This window comes from Scatophagus argus, chromosome 4 (genome assembly GCF_020382885.2).
Source record: "Scatophagus argus isolate fScaArg1 chromosome 4, fScaArg1.pri, whole genome shotgun sequence".
NCBI classification, from domain to species: Eukaryota; Metazoa; Chordata; class Actinopteri; family Scatophagidae; genus Scatophagus; species Scatophagus argus.
The window spans coordinates 648,663-673,192 of record NC_058496.1 but is presented as its reverse complement, the minus strand read 5'-3'; the positions used below and the strand labels follow the sequence as shown (position 1 = coordinate 673,192).

The following is a 24,530-nucleotide window of genomic DNA, read 5'->3' as shown; positions in this document are numbered from 1 at the left end:
AAAAAAGCAATTAAGACAGTAACCGCATGTACCTCCTTTGAAATTTCACGAGAATGTACATTTTCCAGGCTTTTATTTACATTTTATTTAACTCCTGGTATGTCACTGTGTTCCTTTACATTGTTCTGTTAGCACTACATCCACTTTAAATCTTTATTCTGTCTGTGAGCATCTACTGTACATTCTATTCGCACAATATCCGCCACCTTCTGCTCGAGAGTGCAGATCAGACAGTACAATTAAAATCTGAATCCGTACAATGGTATTTTATTCTCAATGTTGTCTGTTCAGCAGTCGTGAAATGTACGAAGTCAACTGCATTTGCTCAAGGTACGCCCTGGATAATGGCGACCACATGTCTCACTATTCAGAATTTAGTTTTTTTTTAATCGATAAATAAGTACACCTCATTTAATGCTACTAGCCACTGTGTTGTTTACTTCCGCTGGATGTCACGCCGTCACGTTCCGACAGTGGACAAATGGGAGCTTAAACGTTCCGCTTTCGACTGTTGGAATTTTATTAAAAACTTAATACTACTGCTACTACTAATTACTCATTAAGACTTTAAGATCAGTGAAAGTTCATCGTGAGACCCTCGCCATGACTGTCACCATCACCATACACAGTCCCTACGTCATGACATCATTGCCGCGTCACGTAATTTCCACAGAGGCCTCGCTTCCATGCTCTGCTGTACCCTGAGCTGTCACCGGGAGAGACGAAGGGCATCCGGAATACCGGCGGAGAGCAAGCCGCTGAATCTTGTTTCTCGAGGTCAGTATCCGAAGCTTAATATTTCAGCGATGTCTCATTGTCTGCAGGGAAACTCTGTGATCTGCTCTTACAGACATTAACAAATACGGTGTTTCAGTTTGGACAAACCTAAAATCCCTCTGTAGGAATTTGAGTAAGACAAAATCAGTTAGCACGTTAGCTGCTTGCTAGCGCTAACACACAACCCGAGAGAAACCTAACCGTGAGGGTTAGGTCGCATACAAAACATTGAAACTCGTGGTGCTGACGGACCTTACGGTTCCCTTAACAGAAGAATGCAGCTAAAGTTATCATCCGCCCGATGAAGTCAACTCAATTAGTATAATTTTAGCCGTTAGCCAAACGTGCTAATGACAATTACAGAGCCGAAAGTAGAAGCTAACCGGCTAATTACATAACTTGACACGTTAGATTTAAAGCTAATCCTGCTTCCACTTTGTGCATAGTCATATACACCAGTCTTTAACTTCAGTCCTTGGGTTTTGTTACTGTCACATAACGTGAAAAACATTCTAAGGGGATTATTTTACAATGTTTTGATGAAGCAGGCAGCAATTTTCGGGAACTCACGACTCGTGAAAGGACAAAGTGACAGGCAGTTGGTCTAGCCAATCAAAAGGCTTTGGTGTTCTATTTCCGGGCGGGATTCCTCACAGACAACTAATCACGAGGCCGGGTAGGCAGGTGGTGGGCGCGACCAGGCCAGGGTGAGGACAGGAGAATGGAGGCAGACAGGGAGTGGACCCAGCAAGGTCAAAACAGAGAAGGGCTCCAGATGAGGGACCAAATGAAGACTGAATGCGAGTGTCTCAGGTCTGTCAGACGGATAATAAGCTGCATTTTTGTCTCCTCGAGGCTTTTGTTAACATCTGCTACCACCGACCGCTTTCACGTCAGTGGTTCTCAAATGTGGAATGTAACTAAGCACTGCATTTAAGTACAAATTTAAAGTCCTTTAGACTTTATTTGACTTTCTGCTTATACTCTGCTTCATTAGAAATATATAAATATTTTAACTTTTACTTCACTAAAGCTAAAGTTACTAGTTTTTCAGTCACAATGAAGCCCCAGATACATGAAACTGGCACGAAAGAACAAGTGGAGACCGACGTGCCCCACGTTGTCCATGTTGGGGCCCAGAAGTTGCTCTTGTACACACAGCAAAGACTACAGCAGGCAGACATACGTTCTGCAAGCTGTGTGAGAGGACATAAATCCCCTGATAAAACAGGGTTTGCTGACCATTTTCACTCCACTCACAGATGCTTTCAGGTGGTCTTGAATGAGTTGTTGTCGGTGTGTGCCTTCTTGAATTTAGTTGTTCGCTCGCTTTCCTCACTTCCATTTCTGTTGTCATGCACTGACTCTCTTGGCTGAACAGCCAGTCGGACTGATTCGTCTCACTGAAGGACTTCTGCGCCGATTCAGCCGCTGATGACGAGTGTCAGCAGTGCAAGTCTTACTTCATGTTAATGTTGAGTTTGTTTAGAGCTGACACATCAGCTGAGTTTCCTGTTCACAGTTTGGGATTCTTTGAAACTTCTCTCTCTGTGTCTAACGCAGTCTCTCTGTCTCTCTTTCTCAGTGGACAAGCGGACCAGTGGACAGTGGACGCTTCATTTGTCCCTCTGTATCCAGGGACCGACCTCACTGAAGTTTTATCTCGTCGTTGTCCTGAGGTTGAGGACGCCCGTTTTGTTGGACTAACCACCACTGCGTGTGTGTGTTGCTTTAAGAACTGCTGATGCATCGCTTAAGGACTTGTGCGGCGCGATTACGCCCGCTCACCGCGTCACAGGCGGCTCAAACTGTTGGCCAACAACGGCCGGTCACAGTCACCTCCACAGGTGGCACAAGGACGTTTCAGCCAGTCAGGTGCTACACTGCACCTGTGGCCTTGGAGCCGTTCCTGAACGGGACAAGCTCCAACTATGTGGAGGAGATGTACTACGCCTGGCTGGAGAACCCCAAGAGTGTTCACAAGGTACGGAGCAGTGCGGCCTCCTGCTGGTCTGGAGGACTGCCATTCACTAAAATGGTGACTCACAGGGCGGTCACTGTTCCACAGCATATGTCAAAATAGTTTATGATGTAACAATGTGAATTTTTTTGCATGTTGTTCAGTGCTTATCAGGACATTCTTAATAGGCTTGAAAATGCCTCGAAAGGTTTTTTTGCAAGACAGGGAGACCAAGAACAGAGTTTCCCAGAGTGCTGCATGGTTTATTTTTAACCACACTTCATCCTATAAAAGCAGGGAGAAAAACTACAATTATCTTATTAACAACACTCTTGGCACCACCAGTTGTTGTTCTGGGTCGCAGCAGTCAGAAATATTGAGCGTCGGTCATCAGGCTGTCTGAGACGACCGACAGAAATAAAGTTTCACTGTGAGGTGAAAACCAGTCATGGAGAGGAATGCTAAGCTTCAATACGCCTGAATGCCTCATCTGCACAAAAACTGTCAGTGTGGACAGATTTAGAGAGACAAAACAGCAGCAGAGCTAATGAAGCTAATTAGCTAAGCTATTTTGATGAAAGAAATTTATGTATACTCCTTAAATGCGAAATGTCATGTGCGCAGTCGCCCCACAGGCCCTGATGAAGCTGATTGTGTTTCACCCACACATTTTGACTGAGTCGTAAAGTACTAGCAGGCTAATAATAGCTGCTTGAAGCTCAGTCATGTGACAGAGCTGTTCAACTGTCCAAAGTGAAGTCTTAAATTGTCCTCCTCCCAGCAAACCCTTTCCTTAATCCTGCTGCATATTGGGGTTGTGTGTTATGTGTGTGATTCGTTCCTGCAGTTCCTACACAGCTCAAAAGTTTTAAAGTACCGGTAGAGGAGAGTAGATCAGGCACGTTAAAGAGCATTAAGAGGGATCTTCTGTGGTGATGGACATTTGTCTGTTTTCTGCCTGAGGTGTACGTGTGTGTTGCGTTTCATGTCACAATCGTTCCGTGCTATCGGTGTAAAACTAGCTGGTAGTCAAACCGCAGGACTGAACATATGCATGGTGTCACTGTGATCACAGTGTTGAACAGCAGTGGGAATGTGTTCATATGAAAACGTCAGCGTGCCATCATCTCCGCCAGAATTAGCTCTAAGTCATCGTTCACGGTGTGTTTATGGACTGTGAGCAGAAATCCAGCAGTAAGCACACAAGGTAAAGCAGGGCAGACGGAGCTGCTTTTTACTGGAGCTCCCTGAATGATACACATCTTCCTGAGCAGTCAGAAACGTGAGCTTTGCTGTGTTCAGAGACTGTTAAAGGATTCCCAGCAGGAGATGACAGCTCTGAGTGCTGTGGCGTCGCTGCTCATCAGCACTTTGGTTTTCATTCAGAAAGTTTTCTTTGGGTTCACTCACAGATGAGTTTATCTTGGGACTGTCACTGGTGGTTTCTTTTGAACATAAAATGGCTAAAAAGCAGCTAAAGTCAAATTATAAGCACATTTCCTGGCTGTAAGATTGTAGGGCCAAAGAACAGTCCAAAATAAAACAAGCCAGTTGTTCATGCTTAGTGACACTTGAGTGTTTTTTTTCCTTGTGTGAAAGCATAAAACCTGAAACATGAAACATTCACATTTTTAGGCCCACATATGAAAACAAGGGAGCCTTTCTGAACAAAACTGCAGCCTGTGTGACCTTCACTGAGTAATCATAAGAATCCATGTTGTATGACTGACCTGCTGACTCGGGGCGACTCGTCAGAGACACAAACAGGTGAACCAGTAAAAACGCTAGTCTTTTGTGTTCACTGCCTGACGGGTCCTGACACACGAACAAGCAGCTGCAGGAAGTGAAGTCTGCAGCTGTTGACTGACAGTCTGCTGGGTCCACACGGGTACACAGCTGTGTGAGTACATTTACTCAGCTTTACTTCGGTTGTCTCATTCCGGACATAAACCGGATGGGGTCGTGATCCAGCGGGAGCTGCAGTGGGTCGAGCTAATAGTGAATTTTAAGAGATGCCCCCCCTGCTGCACCACGGGACAAACTGCTTCAAACCCTCTGCTGCCCTGTAAACGTTCAGACAGGTCGGTCCATGTGCTGGCGTCATAGAAGTTGGTGATTAAGGAAACCGGATTAAATCCTTCAGAACAGACCAGCGATGCCTCGGTCCTGTGGTCGATCACTGATAAGTAAATTAAGTAAAATGGTGCAGCCCTGGGCTGCTGTAATTACTGAGGTGATGTGGGACACTGACATAATTGTTGCCATAATCTTTCCGTGAATATTGTGTGTGATACTTTAGGCTCCAGGAAGTCTCCATAGGAAGTGAGGAAAGGTTTATATGTGCTGAGCTGCAGTGACAGAGTAACTGTGGAGTGTTTCTGGGAATATCTGTGGTGAGTTCGTACTGGTATGAGATGTGTGTGACTCATGAGCCCAGAATGAGTTGAAGAACCGCAGAGCGGAAAGCTGAGGCTACGACAGAGTAAACAGACTGTGTTTCTGTAGCTCCAACAGAGTGAGACCTCTTCTCCATGGAGCATCACCTCACTTCAGTTTCAGTGAGATTTGATTCATGCCGTCAGTGTTTGTGGAAAACAGTTTGTGAGCTGTGGTGTCTGCAGCTGCTGTTCTGTGCAGTAAACACATTCACAGTAAACATTTCTGTGGAGTTTGGTTGAGTTCGATCTGATTTTTGTCTTGTCCTTTAGATAAGCAGCCTTGTTGGCTCAGGGACAAAACTAATTGGGATGTCCTCATCTATCAATTGATCTTCGTCATATCATCATAAATGTGCACAAAATAAGATGTCATGATGTTAATTCAAGGCCATGTTGTCCAGCAGGTATTAAAATATCTTCTCATTTTGTCTCTCTCCTTCCCCATCATGCCCCACCCCACAATCCTTTCTCGTCCTCCTCCTCCTCCTCCTCCTTCTCCTCCTCCTCCTGCTCCTCCAGTCCTGGGATGTATTTTTCAGGAATGCTAATGCCGGTGCTCCTCCTGGTGCTGCCTACCAGTCCCCTCTGGTTCTGTCTGCGGCGTCAGGCCTCGCCGCTCCTCAGCTCTCCTCTCTGGTCGGAGCTCAGCCCAACGTGGAGAAGCTGGTGGAGGATCACCTGGCTGTCCAGTCCCTCATCAGGGCCTACCAGGTACACGTTTGGCTTGTTTGTATGACTAACAATCTGCAGGATGCAAAGCTAAAAGCTGCACCAAAGGCATAAAATACTGAACGTGACAGGCTGTCTGACAGCTAATATAAGAAATGAGAGAGGAAGGGGAAGGCGTGGAAGAAGACCGGACTCAACACTTCAGCTTTAGTCTGAAAGATCTGCACAGATTGATTAGTGGAAGAGGAACGAGGAAAAACACATTTCTGCTTTGTTTTATAACACCACTCTCTTGCTCAGTGAGCAAAGCGGTCACAGACGAAAAACGTCTCATTGATTCCGTGTTTCTGGATCCTGACTACTTCCTGCTTCATCATCCATGACTGCATGTTGTGATATTTAACTTGTCTTTTTTTCCCAGACCTTCATGTAACCTGAAGCTCAGTGGAACAACCAGATGCTGTCAATAACCAAACTGCTTTCTCTTCGTCTTTCTAAGATTGTTTTCCTTAATGTTGCTTTTAGCTGTAGTAGCTGCTGTTGTTCTGTAATCATTTCTTTTGATTGATCGTTCTGTTTATATTATACCTAAACACACATTTATTGTGTCTGAGTTATTAACGAGCCCTGATTCAGTGCAAGACCCCACATAGAGTCACCTGACCAGGAAGGAGTTTTGTAAGAAAAATATTATGACTGATGAATGATTTGATTTGCCATGAAAATAAACATTTATGTATATGATGAAAGTTATTTTTACTGTCGAACATGAAATCACTGAAGTGCACTCTGCTAATAACTTACTGATGCAGGTGGTGGAGGTCTTCACAGGTCCAAAATTGTTGGCTTGTAAAAATGTGCAGAAGTTGATTTTCACCAAAAGCCTCATCTGGCAGAACTTAAGCAGCGAGGCAGACGTGAGTGGAACCTGCAGACAGCACGACTCAGGTCAGATTAGACTGACAATAAATCTGCTTTGACCAGTACAAGGTGTGAGTGCAGACGTGGACAGGATGATGTCTCACTTTTTTAATCGGGTTAAAAACAAAGCACTAATTAAGCTCCTCTGAATCAAGAAGCTCGGTTTGCTGCGCTGATTAGTTTCAGGTTTTTAGTCCTTGTCAGTCGTCCTCCACGTTTAAACTTGAACAGCAGATGGACGCGACAGCTGAAGCTTCACGAATCAAGTTTACATTGAGACATACATGTTGTCGTGTATGTGTTCTGTATGTGTAATTGGATGGCTGGAGGATACAGGAAGTGCTTGTGTCATCGGTGTAATACAGTAACAAACGTCTAACGTGCTAATAACAAAGAAGAAGAAAGTGTGACACTGAGGTCATCACTGCGGCTGCTTCACTGCTCATTATTGTACACGTCACAAACAGATTCTGCACATTGTAGACGTTTAGTAGATGAGACGTCCTCACACCTGCGGCTGTCAAGCCGTCCTCCTGATGCCCGTCAGTGTAGCGGTCAGGTCCCACCTGAAGCAGACTCGAGCAGAGTCAGACCTGGTCCAGAGTGCCTGCAGCATGGACCTGATGAGGAATGGATGAGCCCTGTGAAGACCTCCAGTAATCAGGCACCTGAGTCACTGCTGTGTGTGTTGTGATAACCAGGTGTGTGTGTCTCTGTGTGTGCGCTGGGTGTGTGTGTTTAGGTGATGGGGCATCACAATGCTCAGTTGGATCCTCTGGGAATCAGCTGTGTGAATTTTGATGATGCTCCGGTCAATACCGGCTTCCAGGACGTCGGTGAGAACGCAGAGCTAACGAACCAAACTGCTTTCAGTGTGTGGTGTTAATGTTGCTCTTCCCTCCCCCCCCCCCTCTCTTCTCTCTTGTCTCTCTCTCCCTCTGTTCTCCCTCTCTTCCTCCTTCCTCTTCCCTCCTCTTCGTTTATACTCCCGTCCTGCTCTTGTCCTTCTTTCCTGGTTCTGGTGTCAAATCCCGTTTCGGTGTTGGTCTTTTTGCGCTCTTCTGTTTCGATTTCCTTTCCTTCGTTTTACTTTCTCCATCCTGCTTGTCATCCACTCGGCTCCACCTCTTCTCTCTGCTGCCTTTTTCATTGCCTCTTGTTTCCTCCTTTTCTTCCTCACCCTCGCCTTCATTTCATTCCATCCTCCTACTCCTCCTCTTCCTCCTCCTGTTCTCTCACCTCCTTCTCCTCCTCTTCCTCCTCTTCCTCCTCTTCCTCCTCCTCCTGCTCCCTCACCTCCTCTTCCCTCACCTCCACCTCCTTTTAACTCCTCCTCCCTCACCTCCTCTTCCTTCACCCTCTTCTCCACCTCCTCCTCCTGTCCTGGGTGGGCTCTGTGCTGTTGTCACTCCCTGTAGATCCGAGGGCACCATGTGGCCCAGTTGGACCCTCTTGGCATCATGGACGCCGATCTGGACTCGTGTGTCCCCACTGACATAATCACCTCCTCCGACAAGCTGGGTGAGGAGTTAACCTCTTAGAAAAGAAGCCAAGCGTCTTTTCTCTTCCCGCCGTTGCCTGCTGGTCTGCCTCTCGGTCAGCAGTGTGGGAACGTTTCTGTGACCTGATCCTGAACTGACCCTTTGTTGTGCATTAGAAGAATTTCTCAAAGCTTCTTGTGTACAATAAATATTTCCGAAACTTCCTGAACGTTCTCGTGTGCAGTGAAATTTTCAGGAAATCTTAAAAAATCGGAAACTTTGAGTTCCCGGCACCTTCTCTGATTCGATGAGCCTTTCTGAAAATAGTTTCAACCTAATGAGACCTTACACATCAATTGAACTTCTAAATCCGTGTTGGACGTCTGCGTACGTGAACGTTTTTCTCTGCTCTTTCTTGGTGTTTAACCTCATGTGATTTAGTTCCCTCAAAGGGCTTGAAGCTGCTCCAGAAACATCCTTAAACCCTGACTCACGTTGTTTTATAGGCGTGTCGCCAAAGATCCTGAATGGATTCACTTTGCAGAAATGGATTTGGCCCTCAGGTGTTGTGGATCTAATCGTTTTACACCTGGAATAACTGACGTGTGCTGGAACAAAAACTTTGAAACTTTATTCAAAGAAAAGGTTAGGTTTATTATTCAAGTTGAGTGTGAACAGTTCAGCCTGACTTAATGAGCAGATGTCACACTTCAGCTGCTGGTTCTTGATTCTTCACCCTGAAGTTTATGTCTGAACTGTTCTGGAACATTGAGAGGATTCAGACGTTTTGTTAACCTCAACACATTTTAGCTTGTTCCGCTCGCCGTGGGCTGGGTCAGCTCGCCCTGCTGAGGACGGTCGTGTCAAAGAGCTCGTATTGGAAACCGAGCTGAGACTGTTTGGTCAGCTGAGACATTTCAAGTTTCTGGGATGATTTCAGATCAGTTTGCCGCCCTGTTGGAGGCACTTTGGGAGTTAATGCTGTTGGCAGGATGTGCATCAGTTGTTGGCTTGTTGCTCAGCCTGTTGGATGGTCTTTGATGCGACGGCAGAAACGTGCGGCTGTAGTTCTGCTTTTCGTTGTTTGGCTTCTGCTTGGCCGGGTTAGCTCTCAGTGTGGCTTCGGCAGCTTGTTGTCTGAGTAACTTTCTGTGTCCTGCACAGACGTGGAGGCCGTTGACCAGCCGAGTCCTTCTTTTAAAATGGAAAGTCTTTTGAAATCCTTTATTCTGCGGACAGCAAATCAAACTGCAAAAGCCACAACGGGACAGAAACGGTTTTATGTCCTGTGCGTCCACAGATTTTTCTAAATGTAAGAGCTTTGCACATTTTAGGTAACGTGTGCACACAAGAACAACACAGAGTTTGTCAGGAGAAACTGAAGTGTTGAAGACAGTGACGTGAAGTCAGGAACTCCACATAATATTTGACTCATTCAAGACAAAAGAAAAGCTAATCTGAACATCCACACACATCCGGTCAGTCCTCTGGTCATGTGATCTGCATGAGGTCTGCAGTGACCTCGTGTTATTGTTAACACCCGTACTTGAATCACTTGTTGTGTTGGAACGTGTTGGATCATCAGCGGCTGTGAATCCTAAATGGTGTCACTGAACTCCGAGTGACTGAGTTCAGGTTGAAGCTGCTGCGCGTCGTGTGAAATAAAGTGGCGATGGTAGAGAGGAGGCGCCACAAAGACGTGCGTTTCCGTCCTGGCATCCGTTTGTCTCTCCCTGGTCGTACAACAGGACCAGGACCAGGAGCAGGAAAACCATGAAGCTCTGTCTGTGCTTTAGGTTGGTTCCACACTCACTGATAATCACACTCTGACGTGGTGTTTGGGTTAGTCAGCTGTCCTGTTTAAACCAATCAAGAGCGTCCGCTCTGTTGAGGTAGACACAGAATCAGTGATGCACTGCGCTCTGATTGGTTGGTCTGTTTCAGTTTAATGGAACTGCTGTGCGAATCGGATGTGTGCAGTGATCCAAAGCTCTCACACCAGACTAACTGAGTGAACACTGAATGTGTGTTTTTTTTTCTGCTAACTCAGAGCAGTTTACACGTTTTTAAATGCACTCGTGACTTTTGTTGTTTCGTTGTCATATCAGACCCAATCACTCAGTTTATCCAATTATTTTATCTTATCTAACTCATGTAAACGCATCAGGACCTGGTCTGTCTCCACTGTCTCTTCCTTTGAACTCTCTTGGCTCTGCTAACTGCTAATTAGCTTTAGCTTTCCCTAACAGGACTGTGTGCACTTTGGCTGAACTGAAAATCCTGATTGACCCTCTCACATCTGCACTGCTCAGTCCTCTTGACACAGATGTTTTACAGGACTCTTACAATAATTTGATGGTCCTCAGTGTTGCCGAGTCTTTCTGAGATCAGCAGCCTGTCGTGTCTTGTTCTTGTTGTCAGGAATTAGTCGTGTCCCTGCTGTGGTGAAGGTGACCTGTGCAGAATGGCTTCCTGTCCGGGAAAGCCCTCAGTGTGGTTCGGTTGTGGTGTGGCTTCTGTTTGGCAGACTTTTTAACCTCAGCATGGTGTTAGCTGCATCTCTCTTTCTCCATCACTTCGCTCTGAAAACACTTTTCCTCTAAACCAAACTTCTGGACTTTTCCTATGAATTTGTGAACAAATCAAAAGGTGGTGGAGAGGCTGAGATGCCGGGGCCGGTGTTGTGCTCTGTTTTAGCTGTAGTCTCTCATGGCAGTGGATGTGGGGTTTAAGCAGGTCGTAGTCCACTAACGGTGTTCCGGGTGTTTCTCCCTTTGCTGCCCCCGGCTGGCGACCCTTCCAGACGTGGCTGTGTGCGAGGAGAGGCTGAGAATCCTTACGGTAGGAGGTACGAGAAGCGACAATGCTGGTGTGTCTCTGTGGGCTTTAGTTCCTCTTTAGTAAAGTGCCTTCACTGCAGTGTGTGCAGTTTAACGTCTACGGGAATGCTGCTGTCTGCTGGACCAGAGACGGCTGGTCCAGCAGACAGCAGGATCTGACCTCCTGTAGAGCTCGCACTGGAAGGGGGGGTTAAAGAGATATTTCATTTGGTTCAGCATCTTTGCTTTTATCACAGTTGATTCTACAGGAGTTATTGAATGTGACGCCTTTCAGGACCTGTGGTCACCACATAATTAACAGCCATAACAGTAGACAAATATGTTAGGACACAAATATTAGTTTGGTGATGGAAAGCTGGGATGGTATGGAGGCAGAGATTGGCTGAATTTGAAGAGTTAAAGTTGCAACGCAGCATCACAGATGATGCAATTAAATCCAGTATGCGATCAAAATGAGAAGATGATGTAAAAATAATCAGTGCTGAGTGAAAACTTAAAAGGAGAAATGTGCTCCTCCCAGACACCACCAGATATTTATTAAAACAGACCGGTGGATCCTAACTTGATGCTGCTTAGTTGTTCTTCACAGTCTTGGTGAAGAGAAGACATCTGCAGGCTCACAGTTCTTTACTCCTGTGGGAACGTTTCACACATTGAACCGGAGTGAAATGTCCCTTTAGGACCTCGGGAAACTTTCGGAGGTGTCTCTCTGAATGTCTCCTTCGTGTTCTGGTTGGTGAAGTTAGCTTTGTTAGCTTCTAGCTGCTGCCAGCTCCCTGAGCAGTTTGTAGACACCTCTGATAGACGAGTTCTCTCAGAAAGCCTGCAAGGTGACGTCAGGAGATTATTTTTAACTGTGGCCACAAAATGATGAACGTGTCAGCTGGGTTCAGGTAAAACACACCTGGAGACCTGCAGACAACAAAATGACGCTTCGTTCCTGCAAAAACCCTTAAGTATTAACAATAAACAGCATTTTTTAAAACAGAAATGTGTTTGCTAAGACCCAACAGACTTTTCCGCATGGCAATTTTTGTACAATTTTGTTTTAATTTTAACACAGTGCAGCTTTCAGTTCTCCTCATCCAGTTTTTATTATGTTTAGAAACCAAAAATAATTTGCAAGAACTGTTCGAAACATTTTAAAACATCACACCTGAAACATTTGTTTTTCTTATTTGATTAAAACAATTTTTTTTGTTTCACACTTTTTAAAACATGCAGTTAGAAACTTAAACATAAAGCAGAAGGTGACAGATGAACTCTTCGCCGACTTTGTGGCCGCGTGTTGAAAACTGGTTTCCTCACGTCACGCTGTCAGGTCGGCTGTCCGGCTGAAGTGTTCCTGTTAGCGTGTCTCAGCGCAGAGCAGCAGATTATCCTGACACGCTTCACTGCTTTTTGTGCTAAATGAAGTGATTGACTTCTGTATGCGACTGTACAAGACATGTCGGTTTTATGGGATCAGTGAGACTCAAAGCCTGTGTTTCCTCCTGGTGGTTAGTTTGATGTTTCTGGTGCTGTGAGCTTTTCCTCCTCCTCCTCTCAGCTCTTCCTCTCTGTTTCCTTCTTTGCTCCCACTTTTGTGACCTTTAGCCATCTGACAGAAGATGTCAGCGTCCTGCTTGGTGCAGAACAGCACTGAGACGATGAGAGCTGTAAGACCTTCATTAGTCCTGCACTGGAAACTTCACTTCTGAGATAAAAGACTACACAGCAGAAACATTAGTTGGATGAGACGTGTCTCTGTTTATACTTTTAGGACATGTCAGACTCAGGAGGATGAAACCATACACACATAGACAAAAATATCCAGACACCCCTCTTCATGGGGCAGTTTCCAGGGTTTGGGCTCGGCCCCTGACTTCCAGTGAAGGGAAATCTTAATGCTTCAGCACACCAAGACATTTTGGACAATGCTATGCTTCCAACTTTGTGGCCACAGTTTGTTGAAGGCCCTTTTCTATTCCAGCATGACTGTGCCCCAGTGCACAAAGCAAAGCTCCATAAAGACATGGTTGGATGAGTTTGGTGTGGAAGAACTTGACTGGCCCACACAGAGCCCTGACCTCAACCCCATCCAACACCTTTGGGATGAACTGGAACGGAGATTGTGAGCCAGACCTTTTGGTCCAACATCAGTGTGTGACCTCACAAATGCTCTACTGCATGAATGGGCACAAATTCCCACAGAAACATATTTCTATTTATTTATCTGTTCGTTTAACAGGGACAGAGCACATAAATAAACCCAGAGGCTGTTGTTCAGGTGTACAGGCTGCAAACACTAAAGGTTAAAATGGTCATTTATGGGTGCAGGGCAAGCACGAAAAGAGAGGAGAACCCTGACGCTAATGAAAACCTTGCCGAACAGCATCGCATTACATTGTTAACCTGCTGCAGATGATGCATGAGATGTGCCAACAGGCCACCGTGCAGAAGGTAAACCCTTTAACGTGACCGTAAGATCAAACACAAAACCACAGGAGTCTTGGCTGTTTGAGACGCAAAGTCTGGTGAAATGTTGCTTTGTGTGCTGTTGAATTTTTAAGCTTTGAAGGATGAGGAACACAGATTTTTGTAAAGAAAATGGCATTTGTTGTGTGCTGCGGCCGTGAACACAGCAGATGCTGTGACCGCGGTAAACATCAGAACATCAACTGCTTGTGAAACGGCTTTAGCTACGAGGAGAAGAGTGTCGTCCTGTTTGGTTTCTCCTCACTTCCTTCCCCCCTCTGAGGAGCAGCCGGAGGAGGAGGAGGCGAGGAAAGGAAGTGAGGAGAGAGGATGAGCGGTGATTTGTCTGCCCGTTGCCTGTAGGGACGCTGCTTCGCGATTGGCCAGCTTAGCTGTCAGTCGTGTGATGGTTTGTGATGTTTCCTCTTTGCTGCTCAGCTCATAGGTTTATAAACTGTATCAGTTCTCTGATTGGCTTATTCTGCCCAGCTCAGCCCTCTGATTGGCAGAGTTGGCTGAGTGTAACGGGAAGCATTTATGCTTTGATTTTATATAAGACGGAGTCGACCGTATTCTCTTGCTGACACATAAACACATCTGTCTGCTTTCTCTCTCCGTCTTCCCTCTCTCTTCCATCACACGTCCTCCCCTAACTGTCCCATAACCAGTTTGAAGTGACAGAATAATCAATTAAATGCCCATGAACAGCTCTACCTCCCAACATGTCACTCATGTTCATCGCTGCTGTCATGAACACGTCGCTGCTACGTGGAGCTTTTGATTTCTAACACAAGCTGGACACCAGGAGGCTCGACTTGTCGATGCTTCACCCTCTGCCTCGTCTTCCAGGAGACCCGACGTGACGAGGGGTCAGCAGAGGTCACGCAGTCACAAGGTGGCTCCTTAATGTAGATTGATGACCTGGATGACATCAGTAGAGAGAACACCATGAAAACACTTTTAGTTTTAGTTCTTTACAGTGTAAGCAGCTCCCTGGTGCACAAGCTTGAACTGTTTCCTAATAAGCTTCAGCTTTTTGATGACTTTTCCCTCCGTAACCACAGTATGCGACAACAGGAGCGCTTACATGAAGGCGCCGGCAGGAAATAAATGAATTCATTAGTAAATTTATGTTGTAGGACCAACATCTGAGCTGTCACCTTCCTGCACCTCTGAAAGCTCCCTCAGGGTCTCACCGAAGGCCTCGGCTTTTAATGATTTTTATGGCCGCAAGCAAACAGATCAGTCACAGCATGTGAGTGTGTCTCACTGCTGCCGTCCAGACTCCTCCTGATCATTAAAGCGTCTGCAGGTTAAGCTGTACAGGCAAACCTCCTCTGTCCTCCATCTTTTCCTCGCAGTGTGACCATGTAGACCCATTAGTCCACTGACCCCAGGCCTGTTCTTAACACAGCTCTTTTGTCAGACTAGAGATTTTTAACTCTTGCTGATTGTTTTTGTGAAGTTCAGTTCACCCGTGGAGCTTTTACTCTCAATGGTTTCTCGTGTCATTTCCTGTTTCTCTTGGCTGCTTGAAATGCCTGGAAAGCATCCCTTCATAAAGTGCTGATTAAAGATGGAAGCTGAATGGAACTGCAGCCAGTCAGCGGATCTGCAGCTACGTCTTCATCCTGAGGGACAGAGTTCACTGACCTGCAGCCATCATCTCATGTTAAAGCTCACTTGGAGTTTTCATGAGTAGCCTGTTGTGTAGCATCCAGTTTGGCTGCTTGTCCACCACCGTTATGTGCTGCATAACAGATTTACCTTCAGTGCTGAGTGTTCACTCGCAGTTTTCAGCTCACACTTGAGTCTGATGTCAGAAATCCTGACCGGGATCAGTCTGGACGGTCAGACGTGACGAGAAAGGCAGAATATGTCCACACTGATCTGAGGTCTGTTGCGTGAAGCTGCTGAATGGCTCCCATTAATGGCACCAACGACATCTCTTCTTGCTTTTCTTTATTTATTTTGCTTGTGTTGATCCGATCGCTGCTGCTGTCCTTCACTCTGTCGTCTGTTCTGTCTGTTCTGTCCGTTCTTCTGCTTCTGGCTGCATGTTTGTTGTCTGTGTGCTTCTGCATCTTCTCCACATTGTGTTGATGTGCACGTTCTGTCGTTAGCGTCTCATGTATGCATGTTTTCATTTGTCTGCGGCGTCTTTGTCTCTGTGGTGTCCACTCCCTCCATCCTTTAACCTTTTCTTACCTCCTCCCCTCTTTTCTTCTCCTTGAACCCCCCCCCCCCCTAATCCCTTCCTGTCCTATCTTGTGCTGTGGTGCATCATGGGACATGTAGGCTTCTACGGTCTGGATGAGTCCGACCTGGACAAGGTGTTTCGTCTGCCCACCACCACCTTCATCGGCGGCTCCGAGAGCGCCCTGCCCCTGAAAGAGATCATACGCAGACTGGAGGTAAACACACACGGCTTGTTTAAAAGCAGCAATTTGTTCAACATAAATTGTGCATGTGGGCTACTGATGTGTTGATTGACAGTGAAATCGACCAGTCGATTCATGGGCAAACAGTGGGCGGGACAACAGCTGCTTAGCACAACGGTCTCATTTGGTTCTGATTCTGTAATGTCTAAATGAAGTAAGATGCTTCCTGTTCAGGTCAGCCTCTCCAGAAAGCTCCTAAATATGTGGTAACGCTCACCCGCGCTGTGTTTGTTGGTCAGATGTCGTACTGTCAGCACATCGGGGTGGAGTTCATGTTCATCAACGACCTGGAGCAGTGCCAGTGGATCCGAGAGAAGTTTGAGACTCCAGGAGTGATGCAGTTCACTCTGGAGGAGAAGAGGACGCTGCTGGCCCGGATGGTGCGCTCCACCAGGTGAACACCACACCTCCGTCAGCCAGCCGAAGTGCGTGATCAAGTGTGTGTGTGACAGGCCTGAACCTTTGGTGTGTGTGCAGGTTTGAGGAGTTCCTGCAGAAGAAGTGGTCTGCAGAGAAACGTTTTGGTCTGGAGGGCTGCGAGTCTCTGATCCCAGCTCTGAAAACCATCATTGATAAATCCTCTGAGAAGGGCGTGGAGAACGTCATCATGGGCATGCCTCACAGGTAACACACACAACACACTCTTTTTTTATGTTTTTACACACACACACGGCTTGTGTGTTTCGCTCTCACTGTTTGTGCACTCGCTGCTTTCTTTCAGGGGTCGTCTCAACGTTTTGGCCAACGTTATTCGTAAAGAGCTGGAACAGATTTTCTGTCAGTTTGACTCCAAACTGGAAGCTGCTGATGAGGTATTTTAACTGCTCTAAAGTCACTGCCGCCTGCGATACAGTAAACACCCAGAGAAACACACACACACAGTCCACGTTCATAGAGTGGAGCAGCTGTCCTCCTGATAAACCTTGACCCTATCAGGGCTGCAGAGTTTTCTTTGTTTGTAAATGCAGCTTGTAGCTTTGTTGCTTAAATAGCCTGAGATGTTTGCTGTGGTGACCTCACTGCAAACATGGAAACATGAATCATCAAAGTATTTTCAGTCTGACGTGACCTCTGTCCTCAGGGCTCCGGAGATGTGAAGTACCATCTGGGAATGTACCACCGTCGTATCAACCGGGTGACCGACAGGAACATCACCCTGTCCCTGGTGGCCAACCCCTCTCACCTGGAGGCCGTGGACCCTGTGGTGCAGGGAAAGACCAAAGCCGAGCAGTTCTACTGTGGAGACAACGACGGCAACAGGGTGAGGCTGACTCGGAGATCGAAGTAAAGTTCATCTCCAGCGGTGTTCTGTGAACCTCTGCAGAACCCCATCACAGAACACTTTCCTCTGTGTGCGTTCAGGTGATGTCCATCCTGCTCCACGGAGACGCAGCGTTTGCAGGACAGGGTATCGTCTATGAAACCTTCCATCTGTCCGACCTGCCATCCTACACCACACACGGCACCGTGCACGTGGTCGTCAACAACCAGGTAACAAACGCAGACAGACATGGCACAAACACGGTGACCGACAGACTGAACTGTGACCCCTCTGACGTCCTGTCTCCAGATCGGATTCACCACAGACCCACGCGTGGCTCGCTCGTCTCCGTACCCGACCGACGTGGCTCGAGTCGTCAACGCTCCCATCTTCCACGTCAACGCCGACGACCCCGAGGCCGTCATCTACGTCTGCAAGGTGGCTGCAGAGTGGAGGGCCACGTTCCACAAAGACGTGGTGGTCGACCTGGTCAGTGAGCTTCGGCTGTGTCCTCTGCCTCACCTGTGTCAGTTGTCGCGTGATGTATGTTTACGTGCTGCGTGTGTGCAGGTGTGTTACCGTCGGATGGGTCACAACGAGATGGACGAGCCGATGTTCACGCAGCCGCTGATGTACAAACAGATCAAGAAGCAGAAGCCAGTGCTGCAGAAATACGCAGAGAAACTGATCGCCGAGGGAGCCGTCAGCAGGCAGGAGTACGAGGTAAACACACACAGTCTGTTGGACGTCCAGGACGTTTGTGCTCCTTTTTGACCAAAGACTTTCAGTTTCTGAGGAGCAGCATCCCGCATCATCATCATCACCCTGCTTGTTTTTCTCGTTGATGTGTTTTGCTGCTCCCTTTATGGTGTGAAGCTTGGGTGAACGTTGGAAATGTCTTCCTGGTGTCCTGTTGCTGTTTGAGTGAAGCTGCACTCGGCTCTTCTCTCTGTTCGCAGGAGGAGATTGCCAAATATGACAAGATCTGTGAGGAGGCTTACGCTCGCTCTAAAGATGAGAAGATCCTCCACATCAAGCACTGGCTGGACTCCCCATGGCCCGGTGAGGGAGGAGGGATGTTTCTGTGTCAGATTTACTGATCATTTCATGAATCAAAACAAACTGCAGGACGTTTCCTTGGGGAAACTCGATGCCGTCCGACCTGCTCCCTTTGTGCTGCGGTTCTCAGGTGTGTCTTTGTGTTCCTGCTCCTCTGTCACTTGGTTGAGTTGTTGTTGTCTTCAGGTTTTTTCACTCTGGACGGACAGCCAAAGTCCATGAGCTGCCCCTCCACCGGTCTGACTGAAGACGACCTAAACTACATTGGACAGGTGGCCTCCTCCGTCCCTGTAGAGGACTTCACCATCCACGGAGGTCATACTTCCTTTTATTTCTGTTCCTCTGAGAAACAAAGCCAGAAATTATTTGGTTCATGGACGGACTTTGTTATTTACAGACAGTAGTTTAAAACCTCATACCTGCTGCAGGTGTGGTCTGCTCCCGTTGATCAGTAACTGATGTAAAACCCGTATCTGTCGTTCCAGGTCTGAGTCGTATCCTGAAGGGCCGGGCTGAGATGGTTCGTAACCGCACGGTGGACTGGGCTCTGGGAGAGTACATGGCCTTCGGATCGCTGCTGAAGGAGGGGACGCACGTCAGGCTGTCGGGACAGGACGTGGAGCGTGGGACGTTCAGGTAAACGCTCCAGGAGCCGGACAGAAGCTGTTTGAAGCTCCTCTTTGAGCGCGAGCCGTTTGGGTTCTCTGTGCAGGAAGGAGTCCATCATACGTGTTTCTCTGACCTGTTCCACGTTGGTTTGTGGAAACTGTGTGAAATGTGTGCACCGTTAGAGTTTTGTGGTTCTTACAAGAACCTTTTCAAAATAACGCCGTTTTCATGTTATTGTGACGTTACTAATAGATCCCAAACATGTCACCTTATCTGATCGCTTCACAAAACCTTCCCGTCGCGTTGAGGTAACTGAGCATGTGTCATTTCAGCATTTTCCTTGACACTTAAGAAGCTCGAGGCTTCGTGATCCTCCCATGTTCAGGTTCTGTGCAGCTCCGGGTTACCAGTCCGTTTGTCCCCTTTCAGCCACCGTCATCACGTCCTCCACGACCAGAACGTGGATAAGAGGATCTGTATTCCCATGAACCACCTGTCTCCTAACCAGGCGCCGTACACCGTGTGCAACAGCTCGCTGTCTGAGTACGGCGTCCTCGGTGAGTCTGGACGCTTTCTGTCAGCTGTTGCTTGTTGCTCTGTACGCTCCGCTCTTTAAACCGAACGTCTGACCTTCCGTCCGCCGGCAGGCTTCGAGTTGGGTTTTGCGATGGCGAGTCCCAACGCTCTGATCCTGTGGGAGGCTCAATTTGGGGACTTCCACAACACGGCTCAGTGCATCATCGACCAGTTCATCTGTCCCGGTCAGGCCAAGTGGGTCCGACAGAACGGCATCGTGCTGCTGCTGCCGCACGGCATGGAGGGCATGGTGAGGAACGACTCGCACGCCGCCATCCCGCCGTTTAACACGCTGGAACCAGCAGATGTCTAATCTCAAAGCAGATTGTCTTTTCATCATCTGTTTGATTAATTTATTACGTGTGGCTCTGATAACAACAACAAACTTTATTTAGCACCTGTTCAAATTGTTGAATCAGGATTCAAACATTTTGAGGAGACAACAAAACAAATAAAATCAGGCAATTAAAAACAATACAAACTGCAGTAAAAGATTGTTAATAATAACAATATTAGAAGTAAAGCAGCATGTTAATATTAATAAAAAAGCAGTTTTGAGAAGTGATTTAAAATATGTCAGGTGAGGTTAAATAATTTGGGTTATCACTGACTGATAATGACAAGAATGAATGAATCAGGTGTCAGGTCGCGTATGGAGCGCAGTAACATAAAGGTGAAGTCAGATATTTGTTTAGCTCAGGATGTCGAGAAAGAAGAAGATGATGATGTGATTGTGTTAAAGAGAAGAAGGTGTGAAACAGCCCCACCTGCTGGACATTTCAAACTACTGTGCTCACTCTGTGACGCTGAGGCTAACAAAACTCTGCCTGCAGGGCCCAGAACATTCTTCAGCTCGCCCGGAAAGGTTCCTCCAGATGTGCAACGACGACCCTGACGTCATGCCGGTAGCACACACACACACACACACACACACACACACACACACCCGGTGTCAGATTGAACCGGTAACTCGTGAGAATACCTGAATGTCAGCAGTTTCCTGTTGATCAGATTCAGACCTGATGGGGAGACAAATTCAGTTGTTCAGTCTCTCCTCCTGTCTGTCTGTCTGTCTGTCTGTCTGTCTGTCTGTCTGTCTGTCTGTCTGTCAGACCATCACCGAAGACTTTGCGGTGCGTCAGCTCTACGACTGTAACTGGATCGTGGTGAACTGTTCCAGTCCTGCAAACTACTTTCATGTTCTCAGACGACAGATTCTCCTCCCATTCAGGAAGCCTGTGAGACACACACACACACACACACACACACACACACACACACACACACACACACCGAGACAACCTTGTTAATGTGTTGATGGACATCCTCAAAGGACAAACACCATAAGAAGAAATGTGTTGTGTTAACAAAAGTCATTACTGAACCTCTTCATTCATCTTCACAGATTCTGTTTTGTGAAGTTTCCTGATTGGAAATGATCTTCACTTTTGTTATTGACTTTTATTTTTAAAGTACGTGATAAACTTCCTGTTTGTCCCCCCAGCTGATTGTCTTCACTCCCAAATCCCTGCTGCGTCACCCAGAGGCCAGATCCAGCTTTGATGAGATGCTGCCTGGTACTGCATTCACCACCACGTCATCATCATCATTATTCTCAGTCCTCCTGAGAGCAGACACTCACCTTCACCGTCACTCCTCCTGCTCCTCCTCTCTCCTGTGTGCAGGAACTCACTTCCAGAGGCTGATCCCAGAGGGAGGCTCGGCAGCGGAGCGTCCGGAGGAGGTCAGGAGGCTCGTCTTCTGCACGGGGAAGGTTTACTACGAGCTCACCAAAGAGAGGAAGAACAGAGGGATGGAGGGAAGTGTGGCCATCGCTCGCATGGAGCAGGTACACACACATGCACACACACACACACACACACACGCACACACACGCACAGAGGGCTCTCCTTTTTATTCAAACATCATGCAGCTCTGTGGCACATTTCTGTTTGATGTTTCTGATTATTGACTTACACAGTAAGAAGGAAGTGGCTAAATATTTCATTAAAGAGTAACTTTTTCTGCTGAAAATCAATTTGAATAAGTATTACAACTGAATTCTGTGAGCGGCTGAGCTGGAGGCAGGTGATGTCACCAGCCTCCCCATGGCGTTAGTTCTGTGTTTGGGTTAGCGATTTTCGGCAGCAGGTTAGCTTCAGCTCGTAGTTTAACTTTGCGTGTTTTAGAGAGTTGGCATCAGTTAGTTTTATCATTCATTTTCTAGTGGCCAGACGGGTCAACGCTGTTGCTTTGTGGGCTCCAAAACACCCTCGGATTGCCGTCCAGTCGGCCCACGTTGATACTTTGACGTTTAGTCACTTTCTCTTTAAATCCACTCGGTAAATGATTTCTTCTGCCTCTCTCTCTCCAGCTGTCTCCGTTCCCGTTCGACCAGGTGAAGGCGGAGTCGGAACGTTTTCCCAACGCTGACCTCGTTTGGTGTCAGGAGGAGCACAAGAACCAGGGTTACTATGACTACGTAAAGCCTCGCATCAGGACCACCATCCAGAGAGCCAAACCCGTCTGGTAACCATCTGCATCATCATCATCATCATCATCATCATCATCATCATCATAATGGAGTGACCACCCGGGGTGATTTGACCTGTGACCTCGTGTGTGTGTGTGTGTGTGTGTGTGTGTCTCAGGTATGCTGGCAGAGAACCAGCAGCTGCTCCGGCGACGGGAAACAAAAACACTCACCTGATGGAGCTGCGGCGTTTCCTGGACATCACCTTCGACCTGGATGCGTTCAAAGACCAGCAGTAGACCTGCAACGCCTGGAATCAACCCTCACCTGTCTGACCTTTGACCCCTACCCTCCTGGATTCAGTTGTGACACTCAGACTGCACACACACACACACACTGTAATACTGCATACTGGAGTCTACAGCTACTCTGTACTGTTGAGCAAGCAGTACACCATCAAATACTGCACACTGTGTCATGTACTACTAAGTTAACAGTACATGAGTGTGTACTACATACAGATTACCACTTGGTTAATTTCATGAGTTTCAGTAGAGAAGTGCACAAAAACAAACTTAAATATTTTGAGGAGATCGACAGCAGACGTAAATGTTTGACTCAGTTTACTGTGTACTAAGTACTATTGTAGTGTACTGTCAGTAGCACATCAGTACAGCTCTCACTCAGCTCAGTTATTTGGTGTGTAAAATGTCAGAAAACATGAAGTATTCTGCTTACTGTGACACAAATCAGAATGAACTGGTGGTTTGGTTTGATGAACTGTTAATCAGTTCAGTTATTTATTCTCCTGCGGTGAGTCGGATTTGCTGTCAGTAAACCAGCCTGTTGTTGTTTGTTTACATAAAATGGAAGGTGGTGAGCCATCACCTTCATCGTCATCATCACCTTCATCGTCATCATCACCATCTGAGGAGTGGAAACAAGTGAAGTTCAGCTGTCCACATACTTTTGGCCCTGTGTAGTTAAAGCTCATGTGAACTTAATGACTGATCAAACACTGTGTACTTCATGGTATCAGTATGTAGTCTCACTTGTACTGATAAAAACCACTAAATACTGTACAGTCTGTGCATACTAATTTGTTAGTAGTGTATACTGGAGTACACTTTGTGATACTTCATCAGCAGTACAGACATTGTGTTTCACAGATCTCAGTATGCAGTATCAGTACTATGTTTGCTGTCATCACAACAGTACATTCAGTACAGCAGCGTCAGGCTCAACTCCAACACAGAAACGTTTATAAAACAGTCTGACAACATTTTGGTTGCTGAATAATAAAAGTGTTAAATTGACAACATTTTGAATGAAGTCTGGTGTTGCAGTTACGATGCCGAGTGCTGCTTCAGTACTCAGCATCGTAACTGCTGAGCAGCCTGGACAGTCGAGTCACACGGAAACTTTTCAGGCAACACGCACACACCCACACACACCTTCCTCCGTCCACACGCTCCAGCAGGTCAGCAGTTATTACGTTGTCATCATCGCACACACACAGGATCATCACACACCAACACACCAGTCAGCTCTTCTTCATGTGAAATGTTGCAGGAAACATTTTGTTTTCTTTTTTTTTTTCTTTCAATGGCTCATTAGCATCATTAGCTTTGTTAGCGCTCTCCACTGAAAACGAATGGGAGCCCGGCTAGCTGGGGGAAGCGTAATGTTTGAGGTTTGGAGGCACGCCGGCAGGTGGAGGTATTTTTTGCCTTTCAGCAGGTGTGATAGCTCTTTAAGGAAAGTCTGTAATTAGTCACTATGGCAACGCTTAACTCGCACACTGAGATTTTATTGGTCTTAGATTTGAAGGGATATTTTGGGAGTAAAATGGCTGAGATCTGCGCCACCAGGTGTCCTGACATGAACCAGATGCACTGCTGATCATAATTTAACCCGTCGGCTTCTGTCTCTCTCTCTGTCTGTCTCTCTTTCTCTCAGTCTGTCTCTCTCTCATATTTTTCCCGTGCCAAAATGGATCAGAGCGTCTCATCTTTTTATTCTTTTCTCGTGTCCGGCGAGCAGCTGAATGAACTCTTGTCAGCAGGAAAACAAACAGACAATAAACGACAACAGAAGATGAAATCAGCTGCAGGTGTTTGTTTTGGGCTTCTGTGAGACAAAGAAAATGATTTATTTATTTTCATAATAGGGGATTGAAATTCTTTTCATTGTGTTGCTTCATTCAATAAAGAATCCTGTATGTTCTGAAGAGCTTCTGGTGATTCTTCGTGTTTTTTAGTCTTTTTTTGTTCTCTTCTATACAAAACAACATTGTGGTCGTTATTCGCTCCATTAAGACACCTGGAAATGCCTCGTGATGTGGACTGATCAGAGTTAAGCTTTTGCCTTATTTCTGAGTGATAATCCTCAGTGACTACCTTGTGCTTTACATGTTCACATCGTGGTTGAGACTGCATGGTCATGATTTCCCCCAGCAGAAACCTGAGACACTTCAGACCCACCACTGACTGGACTCCTACAGTAACATGTAGCACTTAGTTACTTTGTACTTTGTGTGTTTTACAGAATCACTTGCTGTATGTCGCA

At 46.6% G+C, this 24,530-nt stretch overlaps 1 protein-coding gene across 4 annotated transcripts; it reads left to right on the top strand.

The window, feature by feature from the left end:
- Nucleotides 1–629: 629 nt before the first annotated feature.
- On the top strand, nucleotides 630–24,194 carry ogdha (oxoglutarate dehydrogenase a). 4 transcript variants are annotated; one of them, XM_046386532.1, is made up of 24 exons: nucleotides 630–777; nucleotides 2,363–2,761; nucleotides 5,695–5,886; nucleotides 8,184–8,286; nucleotides 11,050–11,094; nucleotides 15,842–15,957; nucleotides 16,224–16,378; nucleotides 16,462–16,608; nucleotides 16,706–16,796; nucleotides 17,066–17,245; nucleotides 17,347–17,475; nucleotides 17,555–17,734; nucleotides 17,816–17,968; nucleotides 18,205–18,307; nucleotides 18,491–18,619; nucleotides 18,790–18,940; nucleotides 19,343–19,470; nucleotides 19,561–19,739; nucleotides 20,323–20,394; nucleotides 20,602–20,727; nucleotides 20,994–21,066; nucleotides 21,175–21,338; nucleotides 21,864–22,018; nucleotides 22,141–24,194. In XM_046386532.1, the coding sequence occupies exons 2-24, from the start codon at nucleotides 2,522–2,524 to the stop codon at nucleotides 22,259–22,261; spliced, it is 3,132 nt and encodes a 1,043-aa protein (XP_046242488.1). In that variant the 5' UTR covers nucleotides 630–777; nucleotides 2,363–2,521; the 3' UTR covers nucleotides 22,262–24,194. The 4 variants fall into 4 exon arrangements, with proteins under 4 accessions (XP_046242488.1, XP_046242492.1, XP_046242491.1 ...); XM_046386533.1 differs by having other exon boundaries at nucleotides 655–777; nucleotides 2,371–2,761; XM_046386536.1 differs by lacking the exons at nucleotides 8,184–8,286; nucleotides 11,050–11,094 and adding an exon at nucleotides 7,508–7,601.
- The last annotated feature ends 336 nt before the right edge of the window (nucleotides 24,195–24,530 follow it).